Source organism: Echeneis naucrates, chromosome 8 (assembly GCF_900963305.1).
Source record: "Echeneis naucrates chromosome 8, fEcheNa1.1, whole genome shotgun sequence".
NCBI classification, from domain to species: domain Eukaryota; kingdom Metazoa; phylum Chordata; class Actinopteri; order Carangiformes; family Echeneidae; genus Echeneis; species Echeneis naucrates.
This window is the reverse complement of record NC_042518.1, coordinates 14,467,920-14,490,860: the sequence shown is the minus strand read 5'-3', so window position 1 is coordinate 14,490,860 and position 22,941 is coordinate 14,467,920. Positions and strand designations below refer to the sequence as shown.

Below are 22,941 nucleotides of genomic sequence, written 5' to 3'. Positions count from 1 at the left end.
CTCCAGTTCCACCTGCCTTCTGTGGAGAACAAATGTTACTTTAGTTACTTTACTTTACTGCTGCTTTAGTCATCTTACAACCCCTCAGTCTTATATGGATGGGGAGCCACTGGGGGGAGGAAGAGAGAGAGAGAGAGAGAGAGAGGGAGGGAGAGACATCACACTGTAGATGTGTTAGGGTTAGTGCAAATGTGTGTCTGCAAAGAGAGCGATATACAACATGCTGGAGGTCGGTGAGTATATCGTTTATACCTTAAAACATGTTTTTTGTGCACGTGTGTGAGCCTTTTTTAATAATTATTGTAAAGGGCCTGATGTTATCGATTGATGGTAATTGTTTTGAGGATTGCAACAATGATAAGATGGCTTTTTAAATCATCCACTTTTAATTGCATTGTTGTTTGTTAAATAAAACATGGTAAAAATAACTAGGAATGCTTAGTTACACTCCAAATGATTGACTTGAAATGTGTTCATATTAAATATAGGTGTGTAAAACAATTATCTATTTGTGTATCTTTTTTAAACATGGAGCAAATAAATTCAGGGTGGACAGACATAAACAAACATCTTAGGGAACACATCCAGTAGGCATCTTTAAATGCATGTGTGTTTATTCATATATATTGAATTTACAGTAAATTCCGATAACAATTATAATACAAACATTTCATTTTATTTATGATTTCTTGTAAAGATTTTCTTATGTTTAATTTTCTAAACAGACAAAGAATTACACTGTAAGCTGTGATCGAGCGTCATAGGAAATCCATCCGTGTACGTCACCTCAGGGCCCTGTAGCCTGGAACACGCACACCTCTCCCCTGCTGCTTTCACTTCTTGTGTCCAACCACACCCCCACCATCATGGATCTCATGGAGATGGGTGACATGGGCAGAGGCTGTGAAGACAGAAACTGTGCCCTTCCACTGGGCTTCCCGCAGGACTGCTCCGACCATGAGTGTCAACCTATGGAGGAACCTATGTTTGGACTGATTGAGCTAGGTGGGTGAAGAAGCAACATTGCTAATGCCAGCAATAACATTTTTAAACATTTGGTCATTTAGAGCTGCAAGAACAAAACAAGACAAAAAAAAAGAAAAAAAAGAAAAGAAAAGTGATATTTAAAAATAAGCTCAACAATTTGTGGATAAAAACCCCCAGTGCTTCATTGAATGAGAGAGCATCACTTCCACGCATCAACAGTACACAAAGCTAGTGTCAGCAGCTTATTAGCTGATTAGCATTAGCAAATGTTCAAGTTTTAGCATCAATCCTATTTGTTCACCAACATCTGTGTCCGGAGACAGAAATTCCATCAAAGTTGACTCTTTACTCAGCTTTCATCTGGATAGTGATTCATAGATAGATGGATAGATAAGCTGTTCCACTAACATCATATCAGTATTTCCTTTTCTAGTGTGTGTGACTGTGATATACATCCCACTGATGCTCTTTGGCCTTCTTGGAAATATTCTAACAATTCTGGTGGTTTGGCTCCGACCTCACATGAGAAGCTCCACCTACCTCTACCTGAGCAGCATGGCTGTCAGTGACCTTTTGATACTCCTGCTGCTGCCTCTGGATCTATACAAGGTAGCACTCACGCACATGAGAGCACATGAGATGCAGAGAAGGCACACCTTAGATTTCATTACGTTGTTGCAGTCTTGTTTGTGGGCCCCTATAGATGAGGGAGTAGAGTGGGTCGTTTATTTCTTGGAAGGTGGTTTGTTTCCTGTCTGTTCTGGTGCAAAGGTGGAACTTGCGCTGGCAAGACATAATCTTCAAACTGGCCCATTGTATCGTCAGTGTGGGGGGCAGTAAAAGCAATATATGTTTTAAAAGTAGTATATATGAGTGAGTGTGGCTTGGGAAGTGTTGTAAAAGAGTAGAAAAAATGTATCTATTTATCATTTGATTTAACCAGATGCTGATGTTTTGGCAGAAGGTGCAGTTATATAAGAATTTTCTTGCTACAAATTAATAAGAGGAAAGGTACATGATGCTTTTCTTCCTGTTGAGAAAAAATGGTTTAAACAAGACCTCATTGCTTTTCCCCTCAGGGGAATCCCTGGTGCAAAATTAAGTTTTCTCTGTTTACAGCAGAGTGTTCTTACATCACTCTTCTATCATTTCCCCTGCACGACAGCAATGGAAGATCAAATAATCTTTCAGTGGGGGTAAATAACACTAAAAGTGTTGTATTTCATTGCTGAGAATGATTTTATACATTTTGTAATGCCTCTTATTGTCCCCTCATAAAGCTGTAGTGAAGGATGTGGCTTGTTTCCATTTTTATTGCACTTTTCTGCTGGCCCTATTCTTATGGTCGCGGCTCAGCTCAGGTTAACAGCAGTTACAATGCCAGGCCTATCTGAACTACTGAAAAAACTAAATATGTCAAGGAACTTTGCTTTTTCTCAGGCAAGTTGGGTTAGAGAGTTTTTGTATACAGGCAGCTCTGAGATATGAGGTCTGTTTAACTAAATGCCTTTGAACAAAGTCAGTGCACTCCTAACTGTGACACTTATGAGGGAAAATGAAAATGTTGTCTGGGTAATATAATTGTTTGATCTCTCCTAGCTCTGGAGGCCCAGACCTTGGCCCTTAGGAGACCTTGCCTGTAAGTTGACGATGTTCCTCTCAGAGTGCTGCACCTTCTGTACCATACTCCACATCACCTTCCTCTCCCTTGAGAGGTACCTGGCAGTCTGCTGGCCAATCACAGCCAAGACCCTGGTGACTCGACGCAGAACCAGGGTTCTTATTGTCTGCCTCTGGCTGGGTGCAGCCGTCAGTGCAGCACCAGTGTTGGTCATGGTTGGAGTGGAGGATGTTGAGGGAGAGGAATTTGGAATCAGCAGTTGGAGGGAGGATGTAGGTTGGACAGGGAGGGAAGGTGAATTGGAGGGAAATGGGAACTGGGAAGAAACACAGACAAAGGGATGGAGTGAAAAACCTGGGGAGTTAATATGGTTTGAAGAGAAAGGGGAGAGAAAACTGGGACCGAGGCTAAAAGATGAGAGGAAACAAAGAGATGGAGGAGAAATGGAAGATGAAAAACTGTCAGATGGGAATGGAAGCAAAGAAGAAGGAAAGATGGACAATGATAGAAGGCAGCAAAACAAAATGAAAGAAGATGAGGGAGGAGGAAGTGAAGCGGGTGCTGATGGAGGTCACAGAGAAAAGCCTGACAGGCGAGAGTGTCGCTGCACACACTACGCTGCCTCCTCTGGGCTGCTGTCGGCCATGATGATTCTCTCCAACATGTACTTCCTGATACCATTCTGCATCCTGGGACTGGTCTACAGCTTGATTGGACGGACACTGTGTCTCCGGCCACAAAGCAGCCGCAAAGACCAGAGCCACCGGCACACTGTCAAAATGTTGGGTGAGAAACACACACATGCCTCCATACACATGCATGTATAGAGAACTGACGTAAAGAGCAGGAGACTTGTAACGGCTACGACGAGTGTGTGTCCTGCGGGGTCACCATACTTAAGCTTCTTTTTTATATTTGGGTTTTACTTATTAATCCTATATCGTGGGCGTTGCATGTTTGCCCTTCTAAACCTGGCTCCACTGCTGACAAAGCGAACAATTTGGACTGGAGATTGAAAAAGGTAAAATGGAGTACGAACGACACATTGGTCCTTTATCTAAATTTTATTTCAATGATTCAACATTTTTATAATTTCATTGCATTTAGCAAAAAGAATGAAAACTGGATATTTTCCTCTTATTATATATATACACGGCACCATATTTAAATAACATGCATGCATACATACATAAACATACTTATTTGTATGGACAAGACACACACATATTTATGTATACTCCAAATTCCAAATTACAAATTTGTAATTCCACGAATTTCATATATTCTTCCAATTTGTAAGTGTCTATGTTTTGTCTGTACAGCAATTTTGTGTTTACAGATGCTTTTCGTTGAAAAGATAGTTCACATATGTAAACTGAGTATCCAGTACATATGTTACCTTCATGTTCTCTCCCCTCTCACTTTCCTCCAGGAGTGATTGTCTTGGCGTTTGTTCTGTGCTGGCTGCCCTTCCACGTTGGCCGGACCATATTCTCTCTCTCTCTGGGCACCGGTATTGACAGACAAGAAACACATATGGACACAAATTCAAACTTAGATAGTAATACTCCTTCTGCTAGCACAGAGAGAGATATCAGTTTAAACAAAGTTGTCACATCCATTCGCCACTCAGACATGCACTTCAACACTGGCCAAATTAGTACACAAGCCCACAAAGAGAGGGATAAAATATTCTGTGACATCCATCCAAACACACACAGTGACAGAGACACACCCTTAACAGAATTAAAAACTGAAATGCGTGAACAGGCTGATGATACGACCACAGACAGACACTTCTATTCTCACGTTATATTACACAGGAGAGGGAAACACGGAAACGCTCAAACGCAAACGCAAAATCTTAGTAATGATCCAGCAGATGTTAATACACAACTGAGAACAATTGTAAGTAGCAGAGACACAAACAGACAAAGCACCACAAACAGTACATCCATTTTAATGCACACACAAAGTGACATACTCGGTAACACACCTCCTGCTCCAGTCATAAACACACGTGCTGTGACACCCAGCGACCTATACTATGATGACACACACCTCAACAATACATACATACACTCTGACACACACATGTATTTTTTATATTATCTGTCTCAATATTTCAACCTGGTGTCCTCAGTGCTCTTCTACCTCAGTGCTGCAATCAATCCTTTACTGTATAACCTGATGTCCACCAGATACAGACACGCTGTGCACAGCCTCATACACACATACTCTCCCACACAATCTCAACAGTTACGAATGACACTCACAGCACGACACTCCACCACCACTATGTAAGGGAAAATATTGTACATACAGAAAGGGATGCACACACAATGAGCAAAAAAAGCCACATAACCATATTAATTAAAAAGTTGGATGAATCAATCAAAATGAGTGTATTTTCATTTCTAAATCAATTGTTGCTCTCTGATGGTGTTAATAAAATAACTGATGTAAAGAGCGTCAGAAAATACCTATTACTTCTCTTATGCTATGAAACTTTGTGGTAGAGCTGCCCTGTTTTTATAATGGGGCCATGGATTGTACCCTAAATACACAGCAGCACCAAAGTATACCTGATTATAACAAATAACACACTGGTAATGGCTGGATTGGTCCATGTGACAGCAAATGGGTCCAGATGTGCAGCCTGACAATCTGGCTTTCTGGCCAAAATGTTAATGAAAAGTTGAGTGAAATTTGAAGGATCATTTTACATTTTTTTAATTAGTCTGTTACATGCCAGGCAGGATCCAAGTGCCTGTGTGTTCTGTTTTCCTTCTTGTCTCTCTCCCCTCCCCCTCTCTTCCTCCAGGTGATAACACCCTGAATGAGTTTCACCTGTAAGGACCTGGTCAGGCTGCTCATTGGGCCCTCCAGGTTGGAGCTGCCCAATGAGGATTCCAGGCAATCGAGAAAAGGAGCCAGCCCCTGTGACACAGTCTCTTTTCCTGCACTGGACCTGTTTGAGCTGCTTGCTGCATTGGTCAAACAAACTGTGTTGGGTTCTGTAAGGTATGTGGTGGGAGTTTGAGGACATTAGGTGAGTTGGGTGGCCTTTACATTTTCACACACGTAGTCACTGTTGTCTAAAACATTAGGTTTATTGGTTGGTGCCACCCTTGTACTTATTTTGGTGGGCCCTTTTTTTTTTTTAGATAAGCTAGTTAGGCCTTTTGTTTGTGGACGTAGAGGTTAGTCAGGCCCTGTTTTGTTATATTTGGTTTCTTGTTTGGCACAACCTCTTTGTCCCATCTCCCCCACATTTTTTTGTTGCAACCTTCTGTTTGTAAAACCGAAGAAACTGTAAATAAATTCACTTTTTGCCTCGTCTACTCTGACTCCTTCAATTTAGTTGGTTGGTGTGTTACTGTTCATTTTTAATAAAAGGGATGTAACAGTTTCACACTGGGGCTGTAATTATTCTTTAGTCTGTGCATGGGATGAAGTAATTTTAAGTAGAAAAGTTTGGTGGCTGCTGAGTGTAAGTTGGTGAAACATCTGCTCATCGGATGTCTTTGGACTTTGGTCTAGTTCCTTCTCTAAATGGTTGGCTATACTAAGGGCCAGTGATTCACAGGTGCCTGTGAAATTATTAGAGCATAAGGTTTTATTCCAGTGATAACTTTATTCAATAGACTTAAATGGAACCTGACTACTTAACAGTGAAGTCGCCCCCTGATGGTCATTAGATAGAATGAAGGTTTAAGGCTCTTCGGCGTTGGCTTTTTCTGTTAGATGTCAACATGTGTTCTAGTCCTGCAGTGTTATCCCTCTAAAGAGCAGAGGACTAAATCCTGTCTTGTGTGTAAAAAGGAACGAAAACATTGAAATGGAGCTGGTTTCTTAAAACGGTGTTCAGCTTCAGTACAAAATGCCGTCTTGGTGTCAACCTTGCCTGTTTTCTTGCTTAACCATTGCAAAGCGGGACACCAAGGCATCTACATGCCTGCAAAGATGTAGATGTATTAAAAACGATGTTCCGTTAGCATATCAATGTTTCCTTTTCTAGTGTATGACTAAATATGTACTCCGTAAGCATGCATGCTCACACAGACAGGCACAAACACTGGAGGGCTAATATTTCTGATACATGATTCATTTCGGTGTACATCTAATATGTAACATTAGATGTGCTGATATAAATGCCTTTATCTGATTCGGTTGAGGGTGGCAGATGGTTTTCATCTTAGCCTGTGTGTCAGCAGGAAGTAATGAAGGGATTTCCTAAAGTTTGGTGGACACACTGGCCTCAGGCTGAGGGACAGTTTGTCAGTAATCCAACATCATGTCTGCCATGATATCAGTTTTTGTATGTATGCTACAGGGAATTGAATCAAAATCATAAATTACCCAAAAATGAATGTTAAAACTATAAAAAAAAATAAATCTGAAGGGGTGACAATGTGTCCTGTTTTTGACTGTTAATATCACCACCCCAGTGAGAGCTGTGAGTAACCACTAACCACTGAGGTGGCTGCAAATTTTAATCACTATTCTAAACAATACTCCTGCTGAAATTTTACCTGCATTCTGAGACTTAATTGTGGATCATTTTAGCAGGAGTATGAAGTCAGCCCTTGACTCAGTAGCTCCGCCTTAACCAAAAAGATACAAACTAAACCCTCCTCATGGAGGGCTGTTGAAATCAAAAAACTGAAAAAATTGCAGGAATGTGGAGAGGAAATGGAGACAAGACAAACTCGCTGTTCACTATGAGATAATCAGTGAAAAACTCAATTTACAATAATGCAGTCAAACAGGCAAGAACATCACATTTTGGAAAACTAATTTCCAGTCAAACAATTCCAAATTCCTTTTTTCAGTCATTCTTTTAATAAACAGAAATTTCAACAAGGGGTCATCTGGTACTGGCTTTTTAATTGTGCCGAAGGTTAAAAACAAAGCGCCAGTAAAACATTTCAATTCTATGGCTGCTGGAGGGCCTCCGGGCTGTGTTTTACTCATTTTTTCATGCAGCATTTAATGTAACTTCCTGTTCATTTATGTGCCATTATTAGTTATAGGTTTTGCGTACTATGTATTTCGATAAAATATTGGCAGACCAAGCAAATGCTTTGCTTCGTGTCTCCAGTTAAAAGTTGTTGTTGACCACACTTCAGGAACAACACCTGGCAGCAGGAAGAACCCTTTTACAAACTGCAGACTGCCTGCACAGTGTTATTTTTTTTTTTTACATTTTGTCGTGTCGTATTTTATATCACAAAAATTTTGATAAGATGGTTTCGTACAGCCTTTTGATCGCTCACCTGAGTACACACAACACTCTGAGCCGAGTCTGTACTTTGTTTGCTCAGCGTTTGCTCAGCGTAATGATTACATATTTTATTACATATTTTGAATCATAAAGCACAAAAAAAATACATCATGGTGTGTAGATATTAACTTAATGCTATCAATTACTTTACCAACTTTAGCGTCACTGAGTTGGCACTGGGCCCAATTAGCTTAACGTTAGCTGGCCATCAGTACTTTAGGAATGTGTATTTAACTATGCTGAGTTATCTTAATGTTGTATTAACTCCAATAGGATGGTCCCACGCCAGCGGTGTTGGTGTATTTGTGACAAATTAAAAAAAATGAGAAAATTTGAAAGAGTGGCAGCCCACCATTTCTAAATGAACACAGAAGAAACACTGCTTTGAGTCAAAAACCCTCAAGGGAAAATAAATCTTATTGCTCTCTTCTCTTCTGTCTTGACAGAGGTGGAAGATCAGAGGCCAAATTGGGAAAACCAGCTTCATGGCAGGAATCAGGGAGAGAGAGACATCTTTTCTCTGAATAAAGCCACCGCAAAACCAGTGATAGCAAAAGCTACTGCTCCCAACACCACTGCAACGTAGAAGCCGGACCTTCCCCATCTATGCGACCTTGATTCTTCTTGTGTCTCTGGTCCTAGTTTCTCTTGCCCTCGTCTCGTAGGTCCAGGTCCCTCTGTGGGTCTTTCAGTTGGTCTCTTAGTATCAGGCGGGTCAGAAGTTGCTATTTAAAACAAAAACATGAACATGAACACGCATTGACAGGAGAAGACCAGTAAGATATGAAAACGGCTCGCCATCAGTTGGTTCCTGACTGAAATATCTCAGCTGCTATTGAATTAATCCAGAAACATTTTTCAGACACACCTTTTGTTCCCACATTTCTCCCCAAAGCATCACACAGAGCTGTTCTCATGCCTGCCTCATGCCTAACCCTAACCCTACACAGGAAGGTTTACCCTGAAATGACATGGCTATCTGCAAATCCTACTTCATAGTCCAGGCCCCTGGTCTGCAGACACGGAGGTGACATTTGTCTATTGTAGCTTCCAGGGCTAATTAACAGCACAAATACAGCCTCACAGAGCTATGAGTATAAAGTCTTTGTCTTATTTCATCACTAATTGAACTTACCAGAGATGTTGACTTGATATTGGCCAAAGTATGAAGCGTCATTTGTGTTGACTTTACACCAGTACTGTCCTGAGTCCTCAGTCCTCAGTCCTGAAATGTGAAGTCTGAATTGACCTTTTCCGATGGCGTGTTTGTCAGAGTGGACTCTTCCTGTAAACTCTTCATCCTGAGACTCAGCACCAGCAGACAGTTCATACACGACTGAGGCTCCATGACCAGTGTTGCATTCACAGACGATATAGAAGGATTCATGTTCTGAGTGGTATTTGTTGGTGAAGTTCAATTCCAGTGTGATGTTTTGGTTCTCCTCTGCCTGAAAGGAGCTGTGTGTCCTTACTGATGTTCCTGTGGAGGAGACAAAGAGGGACAGTGATGACCAGATTCACTGAGGACTAAGATTATTTCTGGATCAGAAAGTTTAGGAGTATACTCACCACACACACAGGAGGTCAGTGTGATGAGGAGCAGGATAGAGACCAACATTGTCTTCTCCCAGAGAGGGTTCAGCCCTGTCGTTTTATTTTGGACCACATTAAAGATGATTTTGGACTGTGTTTAAATTATGGACTGTTTGACTTCACAAATGACAAAAGAGAAATAGAAAACACATTCTTCATCTGCTGCCTCTTCATGTTACTGCTCAACTTTTATAAAAATCCATAAATTAGCCGCATCGTTGTTTAACCAGCAGGGTGTGAAAAAAGTAGCGGTTTATAATTCGGAAATGAGGTTAGGTTTTTTTTTGTTTGTTTGTTTGTTTGTTTGTTTCCTCCCTCTATTTAGAGGTGAGACAACAAATCCTTTTAATATCATATAAACTGGAGGATGTTTTTGTGTTTAATCTTACTTCCTGTGTCCAAAAGGTGATGCTCTGAATATGACTTAGTATTGACACATCTATTAAATCATTCATTTTTTCCAAGGTGAATATGTGTGCTACATTGTGACCAGAAAAAGTCCAACCTGAATCTGAAGCTTCCTCAGTCACCGCGGAGGGGCCGTGATTGTTGTCCTTTGTTGCTTTACTGCGGTGACACTGAGGTGTTGTTTGTTTTAATAACCTTTCTTTCTCACTTCTCGATCCTTCAGACTTCTTAGTGATCCTGTATCTCTGGTACTTCCAGCTTCTGGAGGGCTCCGTCGCTGTTTTCTAAAAGTGAGGAAAACAGTATTAGCTGCAGTCTGACCAATCAGTTTAAAACTGATACAGTTAGGATCGCTTCATGTCGGCCCTCATCATCACACCACGCTTTTTGAACAACCCACTTCATGCTGCGCTTCAACACCGGCCGGCCGGCACACACGATTGAATGAAAATGAAATGTTAAAGTCTCCGAGACTGACATCGCAAATAGCGCTTAGTTTGAAAACTCTTGCAGAAATCTTACCTTCTCCGAGAGACTGACGAAATGCGGGAACGCTCACAAATTTAAATGGCAAACAGCAATATGACCAACCCAAACCACAGGGCGGGTCAAGTCTAAAGCTCAATAACAGCTAGAAATTTCTGAATAAAACAGGAAATGACAAAGCCACAAAAAAACCCTGACGAGACAACCTCGCCACGGTGTGACAAAATGATCTAAAGACAGTCCATCTTCATCCAAACCTTCACCGTGGATAAATGACCGTGTCCAGGGGCCTCTCTTATAAAACTGTGCGTAGGACCGTGACTAAAAGTGTACTACTACTACTACTACTACTACTACTACTACAACAAACTACTAATTGTCCAACCTATACATTTGTGATTGTTTATTTCATTCATTTATGATAAGATATTTGATATTAGACAGCAGCAAAAGAGGGCATCAGTAAAAAAGAAATAGAATTAGACAATAAATAAGTGTACAGTTTAGACAACATGAACAAGTAATATAGATAAGTAATATAAAAAAAGTATGTACAGTACAGTCAGTTTAAAAAGTTTTGTGTGTGGTCTGCTGGTTCTGAAGTCTGACAGCTGCAGGAAGGAAGGACCTGCGATATTGTTCCTTCACACACTTTGGATGAAGCAGTCTGTCGCTGAAGGAGCTCCCCGGTGTTGTTAAGATGTCCTGCAGGTGGTGGTAGTCGTTCTCCAACATGGATGACAGCTTAGCCATCATCCTCCTCTCTCCTACCATCCCCACTGAGTCAAGGGGGCATCTCAGGACAGAGTCAAGTCTCTTTCTGACAGGCGTCGAGATGCTGCTCCCCAGCAGACCACTCCATAAAAGATGGCTGATTCCAGAAAAAGGTCAGAAAAGGTCTTCAGGAGTGCCCCCGCACCCCAAAACACCTCAGTCTTCTGAGTAGATAAAGTCTGCTCTGGCCTTTCTTGTCTTTAGGTGACAGCCCAGGTACTTATAGGATGCCACCATCTCTATGTCTGTCCCCTGGATGTTCACCGGTGTCGGAGGGCAGGGTGCTAGTCTGCGGAAATTCACCACCAGCTCTTTAGTTTTCCCCGTGTTGATCTGGAGGCGGTTCCACTGGCACCAGTCCACAAAGTCCTGCGTCAGTCCTCTGTACTCTTTCATCCCCATCTGAGATGAAGCCGACGATTGCAGAGTCATCGGACAACTTCTGCAGGTGACAGGTGGGTGTGTTGTAGGAGAAGTCTGCAGGGCCCCTGTGCTGCAGACGACAGTGTCAGACACACAGTCCCGGGTCCTCACATACTGGGGACGGTTGGTAAGATGGTCCAGAATCAATCCAGTGTGTGAGGTGATGGTTCACCCCGGTGTGCTCCAGCTTCTCTCTCAGAAGTGTAGGCTGGATAGTGTTGAACGCACTGGACAAAAAAACATGACTGTCACAGTGCTCCCAGGTTTCTCCAGGTGACAGAGAACCCGGTGTTGGAGGAAGATGACAGCGTCGTCCACCCTGATTCCCGGCTGGTAGGCAAACTGGAGTGGATCCAGTGAAGGGCTCACCAGGGGGCGGAGATGGACAAGGACAAGCCGCTCCAGGGTAGACTGTACTTCCTGAGGAGACTGCGATCTTTTAACATCTGCAGGAAACTGCTGCAGATGTTTTACCAGTCTGTGGTTGCCAGTGCCCTCTTCTATGCTGTGGTGTGTTGGGGTGGCAGTACATCCACAAAGCACTCAAACAGGTTGGACAAGCTGATCAGGCGAGCTAGCTCTGTGGTTGGCACAAAGCTGGACTCTCTGGTGACAGTTGCAGAGAGGAGATCCAGAAACAAACTGCTGGCTATTATGGACAACGCCAGTCACCCTCTGCAGCCTGTCATCAGTGCACAGAAAAGCCTGTTGAGTGACAGACTGCTTCTCCCCAGGTGCAGAACCAACAGATTCAAAGACTCCTTTGTCCCCCGAGCAATAAAACTGTATAACTCTGCACTAGGTGGGAGGGGGAGGAGTAGCAGGAAGAAAGAGGGATTGGAGAAGATGGGACACTAAAAAAAACTGAATATTTATGGTTGTACATTTGTTGTTTATATATTTCAAACTGTGTGCTTTCTTTTACTGTTCTTGTCGGTGCTGTACCTGCTGGAACAACAATTTCCCTGACGGAGACCTCCCAAGGGATTAATAAAGTCTATCTTATCTTATCTTATCTTATCTTATCTTCATCAGGTGAGATGTTAGTGCCACCGGCCTGTAGCTGCTGAAGTCGTGGTCCAGTTGTCCAGCTGAAGTCACTTTATCCAGTGACATTACTTATTTATTGATCTTTCTAAGGTGAATTGTCTATATTTGTTTTTATATTTGTTGAGCATTTTCTAAAGATTTTTTCTTAAAGGTGCTATATAAACAAATCTTTTTATTATTATCATTATAACCATCATAACCTGACAGAAACAACATAAAAGCAAGAGTAAAATGATTGCTGGATGATGTTGAAAACATTTGGTTTGGGATCCTACAGAAACACATTTCTGTTTTGTTAGAAGATGTGAAACAAAAAAGGAGATGCCACTGTTTACCACCCAACATTAACTAATGCTTCTGAAGAATTTGTTACTTTCATGTGTTTGTTTGACTGAAGGGTCCTGAGCAACTTATTGACATTAATATTTGACATGAAAAGTATTCACGTGTGATGTTTTTAGGGGAAATACAATATAATCTTTCCGACATATAATTATTTTTTGTTTGTTTTTATTTTATTTTTTTTTTTAGTAGAAAGAGAGAGAGAAAGAGAGAGAAGGCATGTGAAAGAGTGGGAGAGAGGGAGCAAGGGGGGCCACGAGAGAGAAAAAGAGGGGGGCTGTGTGAAGTGGTCCCCAAGAGCAACCTTTTGGCAACTTTTGATCATGTGGACGGATTACGCTGAGGTCGCCTAAAGATCCGGCAGAATCGCCTCCAGGCGGATTTCTTCTTTGGTTTGCTCTGTTCTTCCTCCACCTGTTGTTCCAGAGCTGTTAATCTTTCCATGAGTTCAGCTGTACTGTTGTCTTTGTCACCGTCTTTGGTTTGGACTTGGTTTTCGAGGAGGGAGGACCTCTCCAATCGCCTCTGGGACAGGTCTTCCTGCGCCTTCATCAACACTGACTGGAGGTTGGAGGTTTCCTGCAGGTGTTGATCCAGGAGACGGGATCTTTCTGTCTCCCACTGGCATCTGGACTCGACCAGTTGGTCTTTGGCTATGACCAGTGCAGCTTGGGCTAGAGAGGTTTCCACCAGCTGTGCAGCCAGACATTGTTGAGCCTTCACCCTTTCAGCTTGGAGAGTTTCTTCTAGATGGCGTATTTGCTGAGCAGCATCCCTTTCAGCTTTCTCCTTCATAGATAGCTCAGCAATTAAGGCTTCCTTCTCCTGGTTTGCTTGACTTGCTTGATGTTGAAGCTGCTCTTTGAGCTTCTCTACTTCATTAATTAAGTCAAACTTTTCCCTTGTCATCTCGAAGATGATCTGTTGTGTTGGTTTCACTGGTGTTGGAAGGAGAGCCGGTTTGTTTATGTCAGTGAAAGGAGCTGTAGGCTGTGGTCTTTCCAGGATGTGGGAGGCAACTGCAGGTTGTGGGTTGGTCAGGATTGTAGGCTGGACCTGGTACATAGCTGGAGGCTGTGGAGCAGTCTGGACCTGGTACATAGCTGGAGGCTGTGGAGCAGTCTGGACCTGGTACATAGCTCCGGGCTGTGGAGCAGTCTGGATTCTGGGCTGGAATTGTTGGGGGTTCCAGAGTTTCCTCTGGTTGGTGTTTGCTGGTCGTTGCCAGTTGTTTTGCCTGGGACCTGGATGCTGTTGGTTCCTGTGCGGTGGTCTTTGGCCTTTGTTGTTAACTTGGTAGATACAGACTCCTGGACTGATCTCCACGTAGCCAGCTGTGGTTGACATCTTTGGCATTGGCGTGGGTCTAAGTTCTTCTTTGTGCTGTGTTTCAGTGGAAACAGCAGTTGAAGGAGCAGCTCCTGCTTCCATTTTGGTGGAAGTCTGTGTTTCGTTTTCAGGCTGCAGTTCAGTTGACTGGTCTTTTCTGACTCTTGTCTGGAAACTCTGGTCAAGTTCTTCACTTTGCTTTCTTCGGCTTGTTGCACTTGTGTCCACACAGAGATTTCTGTTCTCGCTAGATCGTGATGTGAATTCACCTGGAAGCTCTGACGAACTGTGCCGTCTCTGGACTGGGGAGCCGTATTTATGTGAAAAAGATCAAAGGCAAAGAAGATGTCACAAATTCTAAGACTCTTAAGATGTCATTGATCCAAAGGAATGATGATGATGTCATGATAAATAGAATCATCAGGTGCATTATGGGATATGGGCTCCATTAAGCTAACAACAAGGAACGCCCCCTGGCGGGGAAAAGACGCTACGTCCTGTGCCCGCCAGCTGCCTTTTTTTTTTTTTTAACTAGTCTTGTCCTAACTTTAACCAAAATGCCGGATAGTTGCTGAACACAAATCAACGAGGAGACAAGAATGAGTCGTGTCTGAGAAAGAAAGCCCACTTCCCCCAAAGCTGCCATACAGGTGCACCAATCCCTGTTTCTCCACAGCGACCCAAGCTGCCAGCTGTGGGTCATTATAAATGTAGGAAAGATTTAGCTGACATTTGGGATCAGATTTATGTTATAAGGGACCGGGCCAACCTGACCAAAATATTCATGCTTTGTCTCTCCTGCCCTACAATGCTGACTGAAGAAGCCAACTGACACTGACGACCCATAGCAACGTTAGCTAACGCTAGCACTCACCAATGAAGAACTTCTTGTCCTTCACCTCCCAGACGGCAGCATTACTGACCCATCCAGACTGAAATATTGAATTATAACTGTCCGTACTTTTGTATGCTGTCATCCTGGTGGCAGTGTAAGAGGAGGGATTCTCCGCCAGAGAAAGGCAAATACGGCGGCGGGTGCCCAAAACTTGCAGTTTAGTGTTTCCTTCTTCAGAGAGATGATGTAAATGTTGTTTGGACATTGACAGCTTCGCGTTGTTGTTCTCCGGCGTTTCCAGCGTTAGCCGCCATCTTGGAGCCGGTTTGGAGCGAATCCACTCCTTCGTTGTTAACCGCTCATACATTCTTTCAGCATTCTTTCAGCATCCGGTAAACTGCCTGATATCGAAGGAAAAATGGAAAAAGCACCTCCTCAGCTCAGAAAAGCTCAAATGTGTTTTGTTTTATTGAATTCATTAATATATGTGCTGATTATTTCTTTAACTTTTATATTTTGAACCGTGCACATTAAAGTTGTTAAACGACCAGTATTTGACGTGAGAGGTTTTTACGGGTACTAATATGATGATTGAGAAAAAAATTCACCAATGAGAAATCGCCGGTAATCGAATAATTTATGCAAAAAGTAATCGGTATGAAATCTGACGTCGCTGGTCAACCAACGCCATCATTGGCTGATGAAGCTGTCAATCAAATGTCTGTTTCTGATTGACACATTAATCAGTCAATCACATGGCTTCTTCCATTTATCCTGGCATCTCCAGCTTCATGAAAGAAGTGCTGAAAATAATTCTGAAGAAATGCATTCCCCACAAATCTATTATATTAATATATGGAAATGATATTGTGATTGGAATCACAAGAATGTGCTGCAGCTTTTAAAATTAATTCCAAGTTCCAAGTTAATTTGTATTTTCTTGACTTGTCTCAAAATGAATGCGAGCATTTACAATGACATTTTTCATGTAAAATGAACTCACACAATTGTCAAAAGCTTTCATAGTAAAATCTTAATTTGAATTGAATGTAAACAAATGTATTACTTCACAAGAAAAAAGTGCAGAAAGACTCACATTAGTCAATCTAATGAGAAACAATAAGATGGCAACTGTTCAAGTCTGGCAACAAAACACACAAATGAACAAGAGAAGCCCGAGTTAAGCACAACAAACAAATAATTCAACAGTCATAAGTCAACATATAGTCAACATATATCTGACTTCACTTGTTTTAGCCCAGAACTTAAAAACCTGTGTTCAGAACAGATGTTTTCAAAGGTGTAAAGCTTTTTGTGAGTCCTGTCTCCACTTAATGTCTCATTAACAGGTTCTTTGTATGCCGTATGAGTCCTGGCTGCCAGTGCATTATGGGAGCTGTAGTGTGTTATCAGTGTGGACCATTGAGTATGTAGTGTGACTGTGGTAGTCCTCGCTTTTAACACTAGATGACACTGTGGCACAAAGATTTGAAAGGTGCAGTCAACCTTTCAAGCTTCTGGGTTTTTTAAAATTGATATAAACTGTTGGTTGAATTGATTAAATTGTTTTTAATGAACTTTTAAAGCATCAATGGACAAATGCCCTAAGATCTGATCGTACAATTTTTTATTTTTTTTTTGTTTTGATCAGTGACGTTCGCTCTCATTGGTATAGAATTGTTGGATAAAGGCTGAATGTTAAAAAGTAAAAAACAAATAAAATGAAGTCAGTCAAAAGCTAATAAATACCTGACTAGAGTCATCTTCATCTTTCTCCTCTTTCAGAAATATTTGAAAAAGCTGATCTGAAAATGCAGTCAGCAGTTAATACATCATGGGTTGTATTTAACTTGTAAAATCCATTAGGAGTTATCTTAAGCTAATAAGTCTACCTTTTCTCCGGTAAGTCGCTGCCCTATTTTCCAGGCCGACACTGGAGTAAGAACAACATCTGGTCCAAGAACTTCATATATTCTTCCAATTTGTAAGTGTCTATGTTTTGTCTGTACACCAATTTTGTGTTTACAGATGCTTTTCGTTGAAAAGATAGTTCACATATGTAAACTGAGTATCCAGTACATATGTTACCTTCATGTTCTCTCCCCTCTCACTTTCCTCCAGGAGTGATTGTCTTGGCGTTTGTTCTGTGCTGGCTGCCCTTCCACGTTGGCCGGACCATATTCTCTCTCTCTCTGGGCACCGGTATTGACAGACAAGAAACACATATGGACACAAATTCAAACTTAGATATGAATACTCCTTCTGCTAGCACAGAGAGAGATATCAGTTTAAACAAAGTTGTCACATCCATTCGCCACTCAGACATGCACTTCAACACTGGCCAAATTAGTACACAAGCCCACAAAGAGAGGGATAAAATATTCTGTGACATCCATCCAAACACACACAGTGACAGAGACACACCCTTAACAGAATTAAAAACTGAAATGCGTGAACAGGCTGATGATACGACCACAGACAGACACTTCTATTCTCACGTTATATTACACAGGAGAGGGAAACACGGAAACGCTCAAACGCAAATGCAAACACACAATCTTAGTAATGAACCAGTAGATGTTAATACCCTCCAGGTTGGAGCTGCCCAATGGGGATTCCAGGCAATCGAGAAAAGGAGCCAGCCCCTGTGACACAGTCTCTTTTCCTGCACTGGACCTGTTTGAGCTGCTTGCTGCATTGGTCAAACAAACTGTGTTGGGTTCTGCAAGGTATGTGGTGGGAGTTTGAGGACATTAGGTGAGTTGGGTGGCCTTTACATTTTCACACACGTAGTCACTGTTGTCTAAAACATTAGGTTTATTGGTTGGTGCCACCCTTGTACTTATTTTGGTGGGCCCTTTTTTTTAGATAAGTTAGTTAGGCCTTTTGTTTGTGGACGTAGAGGTTAGTCAGGCCTTATTTTGTTATATTTGGTTTCTTGTTTGGCACAACCTCTTTGTCCCATCTCCCCCACATTTTTTGTTGCAACCTTCTGTTTGTAAAACCAAAGAAACTGTAAATAAATTCACTTTTTGCCTCGTCTACTCTGACTCCTTCAATTTAGTTGGTTGGTATGTTACTGTCTATTTTTAATAAAAGGGATGTAACAGTCTCCCATTGGGGCCTTTTTAACACAATCAATCTTTTAATAAACAGAAATGTCAATAAGCCCCCTCCACCGATGCCAACAGGTGCTCCATGTGAGGACTTCTCCGACCGCTTCAGAAGTAAAATTGACACGATTAGATTCAGTCTTCTTACCCAATAAAATGATACATTTAACACAACAGATTCACTTTTACTTGAGGAAACACTTGAGACGTTGCTTGTTTGAGTTTTTTCTCTCAAGTAGGCCCAACCGCCCGCCTTTTAGATCCAAATCCCTGCATTGCCTTTAAAACAATTGTAAAGATTCTTCTGAGTAGGAGCTTTTAAATATTCTGTATTGCTCTCTTCAGATGAGCCTTCTAAACAGGCGCCTTCTGAAGAAAAGCAACTCAGAACCTAATATTCTCAGTAACTACCAACCTGTATCCAACTCTGAAGATTTCTTAGTGAAATCTCAGAAAAATGCCCCATTTCTCTCTCATGCCAGCATGCTTTTATTTCTAGTTGTTTACATTACTGTAATGCCCTGCTCTCTGATCATTTCACACCTTCAGCGACTCCAGAATTCAGCTGCACAAGTGCTGACAGGGACCAGAGGGCGGCAGCACGTTACACCTGTTTTAGAATCGCTGCAATTGCGCCACGTGTGTTTTTGGGATCAATTTTAAGGTTCTTTTACTTGTCTACAAAAGTCTGAACAATCCTGGGCCTACACTATGAGCCCTCGCAGATCCTGGGGTCATCTGGTACTGGCCTTTTAATTGCTCCGAAGGTAGAAACAAAAAGCTCAGGTGAAGCATCATTTCAATGCTGTGGCTGCTGGAGAGCCTCCGGGCTGCACAGACTATATGACTGTTATTAAAGCACGCCTAATGCAACTTTTGGAATCAAAGCAGTCATTTTGAATGTTTTACTCATTTTTTCATGCAGCATTTAATGTAACTTCCTGTTCATTTATGTGCCATTATTAGTTATAGGTTTTGCGTACTATGTATTTCGATAAAATATTGGCAGACCAAGCAAATGCTTTGCTTCGTGTCTCCAGTTAAAAGTTGTTGTTGACCACACTTCAGGAACAACACCTGGCAGCAGGAAGAACCCTTTTACAAACTGCAGACTGCCTGCACAGTGTTATTTTTTTTTTACATTTTGTCGTGTCGTATTTTATATCACACAAAAATTTTGATAAGATGGTTTCGTACAGCCTTTTGATCGCTCACCTGAGTACACACAACACTCTGAGCCGAGTCTGTAGTTTGTTTGCTGAGCGTTTGCTCAGCGTAATGATTACATATTTTATTACATATTTTGAATCATAAAGCACAAAAAAAATCATGGTGTGTAGATATTAACTTAATGCTATCAATTACTTTACCCACGTTAGCATCACTGAGTTGGCACTGGGCCCAATTAGCTTAACGTTAGCTGGCCATCAGTACTTTAGGAATGTGTATTTAACTATGCTGAGTTATCTTAATGTTGTCTTAACTCCAATAGGATGGTCCCCCGCCAGCGGTGTTGGTGTATTTGTGACAAATTAAAAAAAAAAAAAAAGAGAAAATTTGAAAGAGTGGCAGCCCACCATTTCTAAATGAACACAGAAGAAACACTGCTTTGAGTCAAAAACTCTCAAGGGAAAATAAATCTTATTGCTCTCTTCTCTTCTGTCTTGACAGAGGTGGAAGATCAGAGGCCAAATTGGGAAAACCAGCTTCATGGCAGGAATCAGGGAGAGAGAGACATCTTTTTTCTGAATAAAGCCACCGCAAAACCAGTGATAGCAAAAGCTACTGCTCCCAACACCACTGCAACGTAGAAGCCGGACCTTCCCCATCTATGCGACCTTGATTCTTCTTGTGTCTCTGGTCCTAGTTTCTCCTGCCCTCATCTCGTAGGTCCAGGTCCCTCTGTGGGTCTTTCAGTTGGTCTCTTAGTAACAGGCGGGTCAGAAGTTGCTATTTAAAACAAAAACATGAACACGCATTGACAGGAGAAGACCAGTAAGATATGAAAACGGCTCGCCATCAGTTGGTTCCTGACTGAAATATCTCAGCTGCTATTGAATTAATCCAGAAACATTTTTCAGACACACCTTTTGTTCCCACATTTCTCCCCAAAGCAACACACAGAGCTGTTCTCATGCCTGCCCTATGAAGCAGGTTTAACAAACCCAGAAATGTTCCAGTGATCCAGCTTAATTTCACCTGACAGCCTCCATAACAGCAGTCAGTGCTAAGACGCTGGTTATCAGTTTGGTAAGTTATCCCATGTTTGTCTGCTCATCAGCATGTGTACGTGGTTATGACCATCCGACTTCTAGCAGAGCAGCTTAATTCACTAATAAACATATTATCATCAACAAGTTTGAAGAATTTAAGGACAGATTAAAAGCTAAAAGCAAAACTGTTGCAGTATCCTGATGAAGGAAGAACTGCTGGCAAAAAAAAACAAAAAATGCAGCTGATGTAAATATGTAAATTGTAATATATAATAGCCATATAAAACACAGGAAGGTTTACCCTGAAATGACATGGCTATCTGCAAATCCTACTTCATAGTCCTTTGTCTTATTTCATCACTAATTGAACTTACCGGAGATGTTGACTTGATATTGGCCAAAGTATGAAGCGTCATTTGTGTTGACTTTACACCAGTACTGTCCTGAGTCCTCAGTCCTCAGTCCTGAAATGTGAAGTCTGAATTGACCTTTTCCGATGGCGTGTTTGTCAGAGTGGACTCTTCCTGTAAACTCTTCATCCTGAGACTCAGCACCAGCAGACAGTTCATACACGACTGAGGCTCCATGACCAGTGTTGCATTCACAGACGATATAGAAGGATTCATGTTCTGAGTGGTATTTGTTGGTGAAGTTCAATTCCAGTGTGATGTTTTGGTTCTCCTCTGCCTGAAAGGAGCTGTGTGTCCTTACTGATGTTCCTGTGGAGGAGACAAAGAGGGACAGTGATGACCAGATTCACTGAGGACTAGGATTATTTCTGGATCAGAAAGTTTAGGAGTATACTCACCACACACACAGGAGGTCAGTGTGATGAGGAGCAGGATAGAGACCAACATTGTCTTCTCCCAGAGAGGGTTCAGCCCTGTCGTTTTATTTTGGACCACATTAATGATTTTGGACTGTGTTTAAATTATGGACTGTTTGATTTCACAAATGACAAAAGAGAAATAGAAAACACATTCTTCATCTGCTGCCTCTTCATGTTACTGCTCAACTTTTATAAAAATCCATAAATTAGCCGCATCGTTGTTTAACCAGCAGGGTGTGAAAAAAGTAGCGGTTTATAATTCGGAAATCACGTTAGGTTTTGTTTTTTTGTTTCCTCCCTCTATTTAGAGGTGAGACAACAAATCCTTTTAATATCATATAAACTGGAGGATGTTTTTGTGTTTAATCTTACTTCCTGTGTCCAAAAGGTGATGCTCTGAATATGACTTAGTATTGACACATCTATTAAATCATTCATTTTTTCCAAGGTGAATATGTGTGCTACATTGTGACCAGAAAAAGTCCAACCTGAATCTGAAGCTTCCTCAGTCACCGCGGAGGGGCCGTGATTGTTGTCCTTTGTTGCTTTACTGCGGTGACACTGAGGTGTTGTTTGTTTTAATAACCTTTCTTTCTCACTTCTCGATCCTTCAGACTTCTTAGTGATCCTGTATCTCTGGTACTTCCAGCTTCTGGAGGGCTCCGTCGCTGTTTTCTAAAAGTGAGGAAAACAGTATTAGCTGCAGTCTGACCAATCAGTTTAAAACTGATACAGTTAGGATCGCTTCATGTCGGCCCTCATCATCACACCACGCTTTTTGAACAACCCACTTCATGCTGCGCTTCAACACCGGCCGGCCGGCACACACGATTGAATGAAAATGAAATGTTAAAGTCTCCGAGACTGACATCGCAAATAGCGCTTAGTTTGAAAACTCTTGCTGAAATCTTACCTTCTCTGAGAGACTGACGAAATGCGGGAACGCTCACAAATTTAAATGGCAAACAGCAATATGACCAACCCAAACCATGGGGCGGGTCAATAAGTCTAAAGCTCAATAACAGCTAGAAATTTCTGAATAAAACAGGAAATGACAAAGCCACAAAAAAACCCTGACGAGACAACCTCGCCACGGTGTGACAAAATGATCTAAAGACAGTCCATCTTCATCCAAACCTTCACCGTGGATAAATGACCGTGTCCAGGGGCCTCTCTTATAAAACTGTGCGTAGGACCGTGACTAAAAGTGTACTACTACTACTACTACTACAACAAACTACTAATTGTCCAACCTATACATTTGTGATTGTTTATTTCATTCATTTATGATAAGATATTTGATATTAGACAGCAGCAAAAGAGGGCATCAGTAAAAAAGAAATAGAATTAGACAATAAATAACAGTGTACAGTTTAGACAACATGAACAAGTAATATAGATAAGTAATATAAAAAAGTATGTACAGTACAGTCAGTTTAAAAAGTTTTGTGTGTGGTCTGCTGGTTCTGAAGTCTGACAGCTGCAGGAAGGAAAGACCTGCGATATTGTTCCTTCACACACTTTGGATGAAGCAGTCTGTCGCTGAAGGAGCTCCCCGGTGTTGTTAAGATGTCCTGCAGGTGGTGGTAGTCGTTCTCCAACATGGATGACAGCTTAGCCATCATCCTCCTCTCTCCTACCATCCCCACTG

The 22,941-nt window shown here is 41.7% G+C and overlaps 1 protein-coding gene across 1 annotated transcript; it reads left to right on the top strand.

Annotated features, from left to right (window-relative positions):
• Positions 1-881: 881 nt before the first annotated feature.
• LOC115047271 (growth hormone secretagogue receptor type 1-like) lies at positions 882-21,969 on the top strand. Its single transcript, XM_029508082.1, has 5 exons — positions 882-1,005; positions 1,421-1,596; positions 2,587-3,394; positions 17,257-17,337; positions 21,905-21,969. Exons 1-5 carry the CDS (start codon positions 882-884, stop codon positions 21,967-21,969), a joined length of 1,254 nt encoding a protein of 417 aa, XP_029363942.1.
• Positions 21,970-22,941: the final 972 nt, after the last annotated feature.

What these genes read in the sequence shown, in the direction of transcription:
- LOC115047271 (XM_029508082.1), top strand. Translation starts at nt 882, where the DNA reads ATGGGTGACATGGGCAGAGGCTGTGAAGACAGAAACTGTGCCCTTCCA. An exon ending in GTTTGGACTGATTGAGCTAG is followed by an intron (nt 1,006 to 1,420) that starts GTGGGTGAAGAA and finishes TTCCTTTTCTAG; the next exon opens with TGTGTGTGACTGTGATATAC. An exon ending in CTCTCTCTCTCTGGGCACCG is followed by an intron (nt 17,338 to 21,904) that starts GTATTGACAGAC and finishes TCGATCCTTCAG; the next exon opens with ACTTCTTAGTGATCCTGTAT.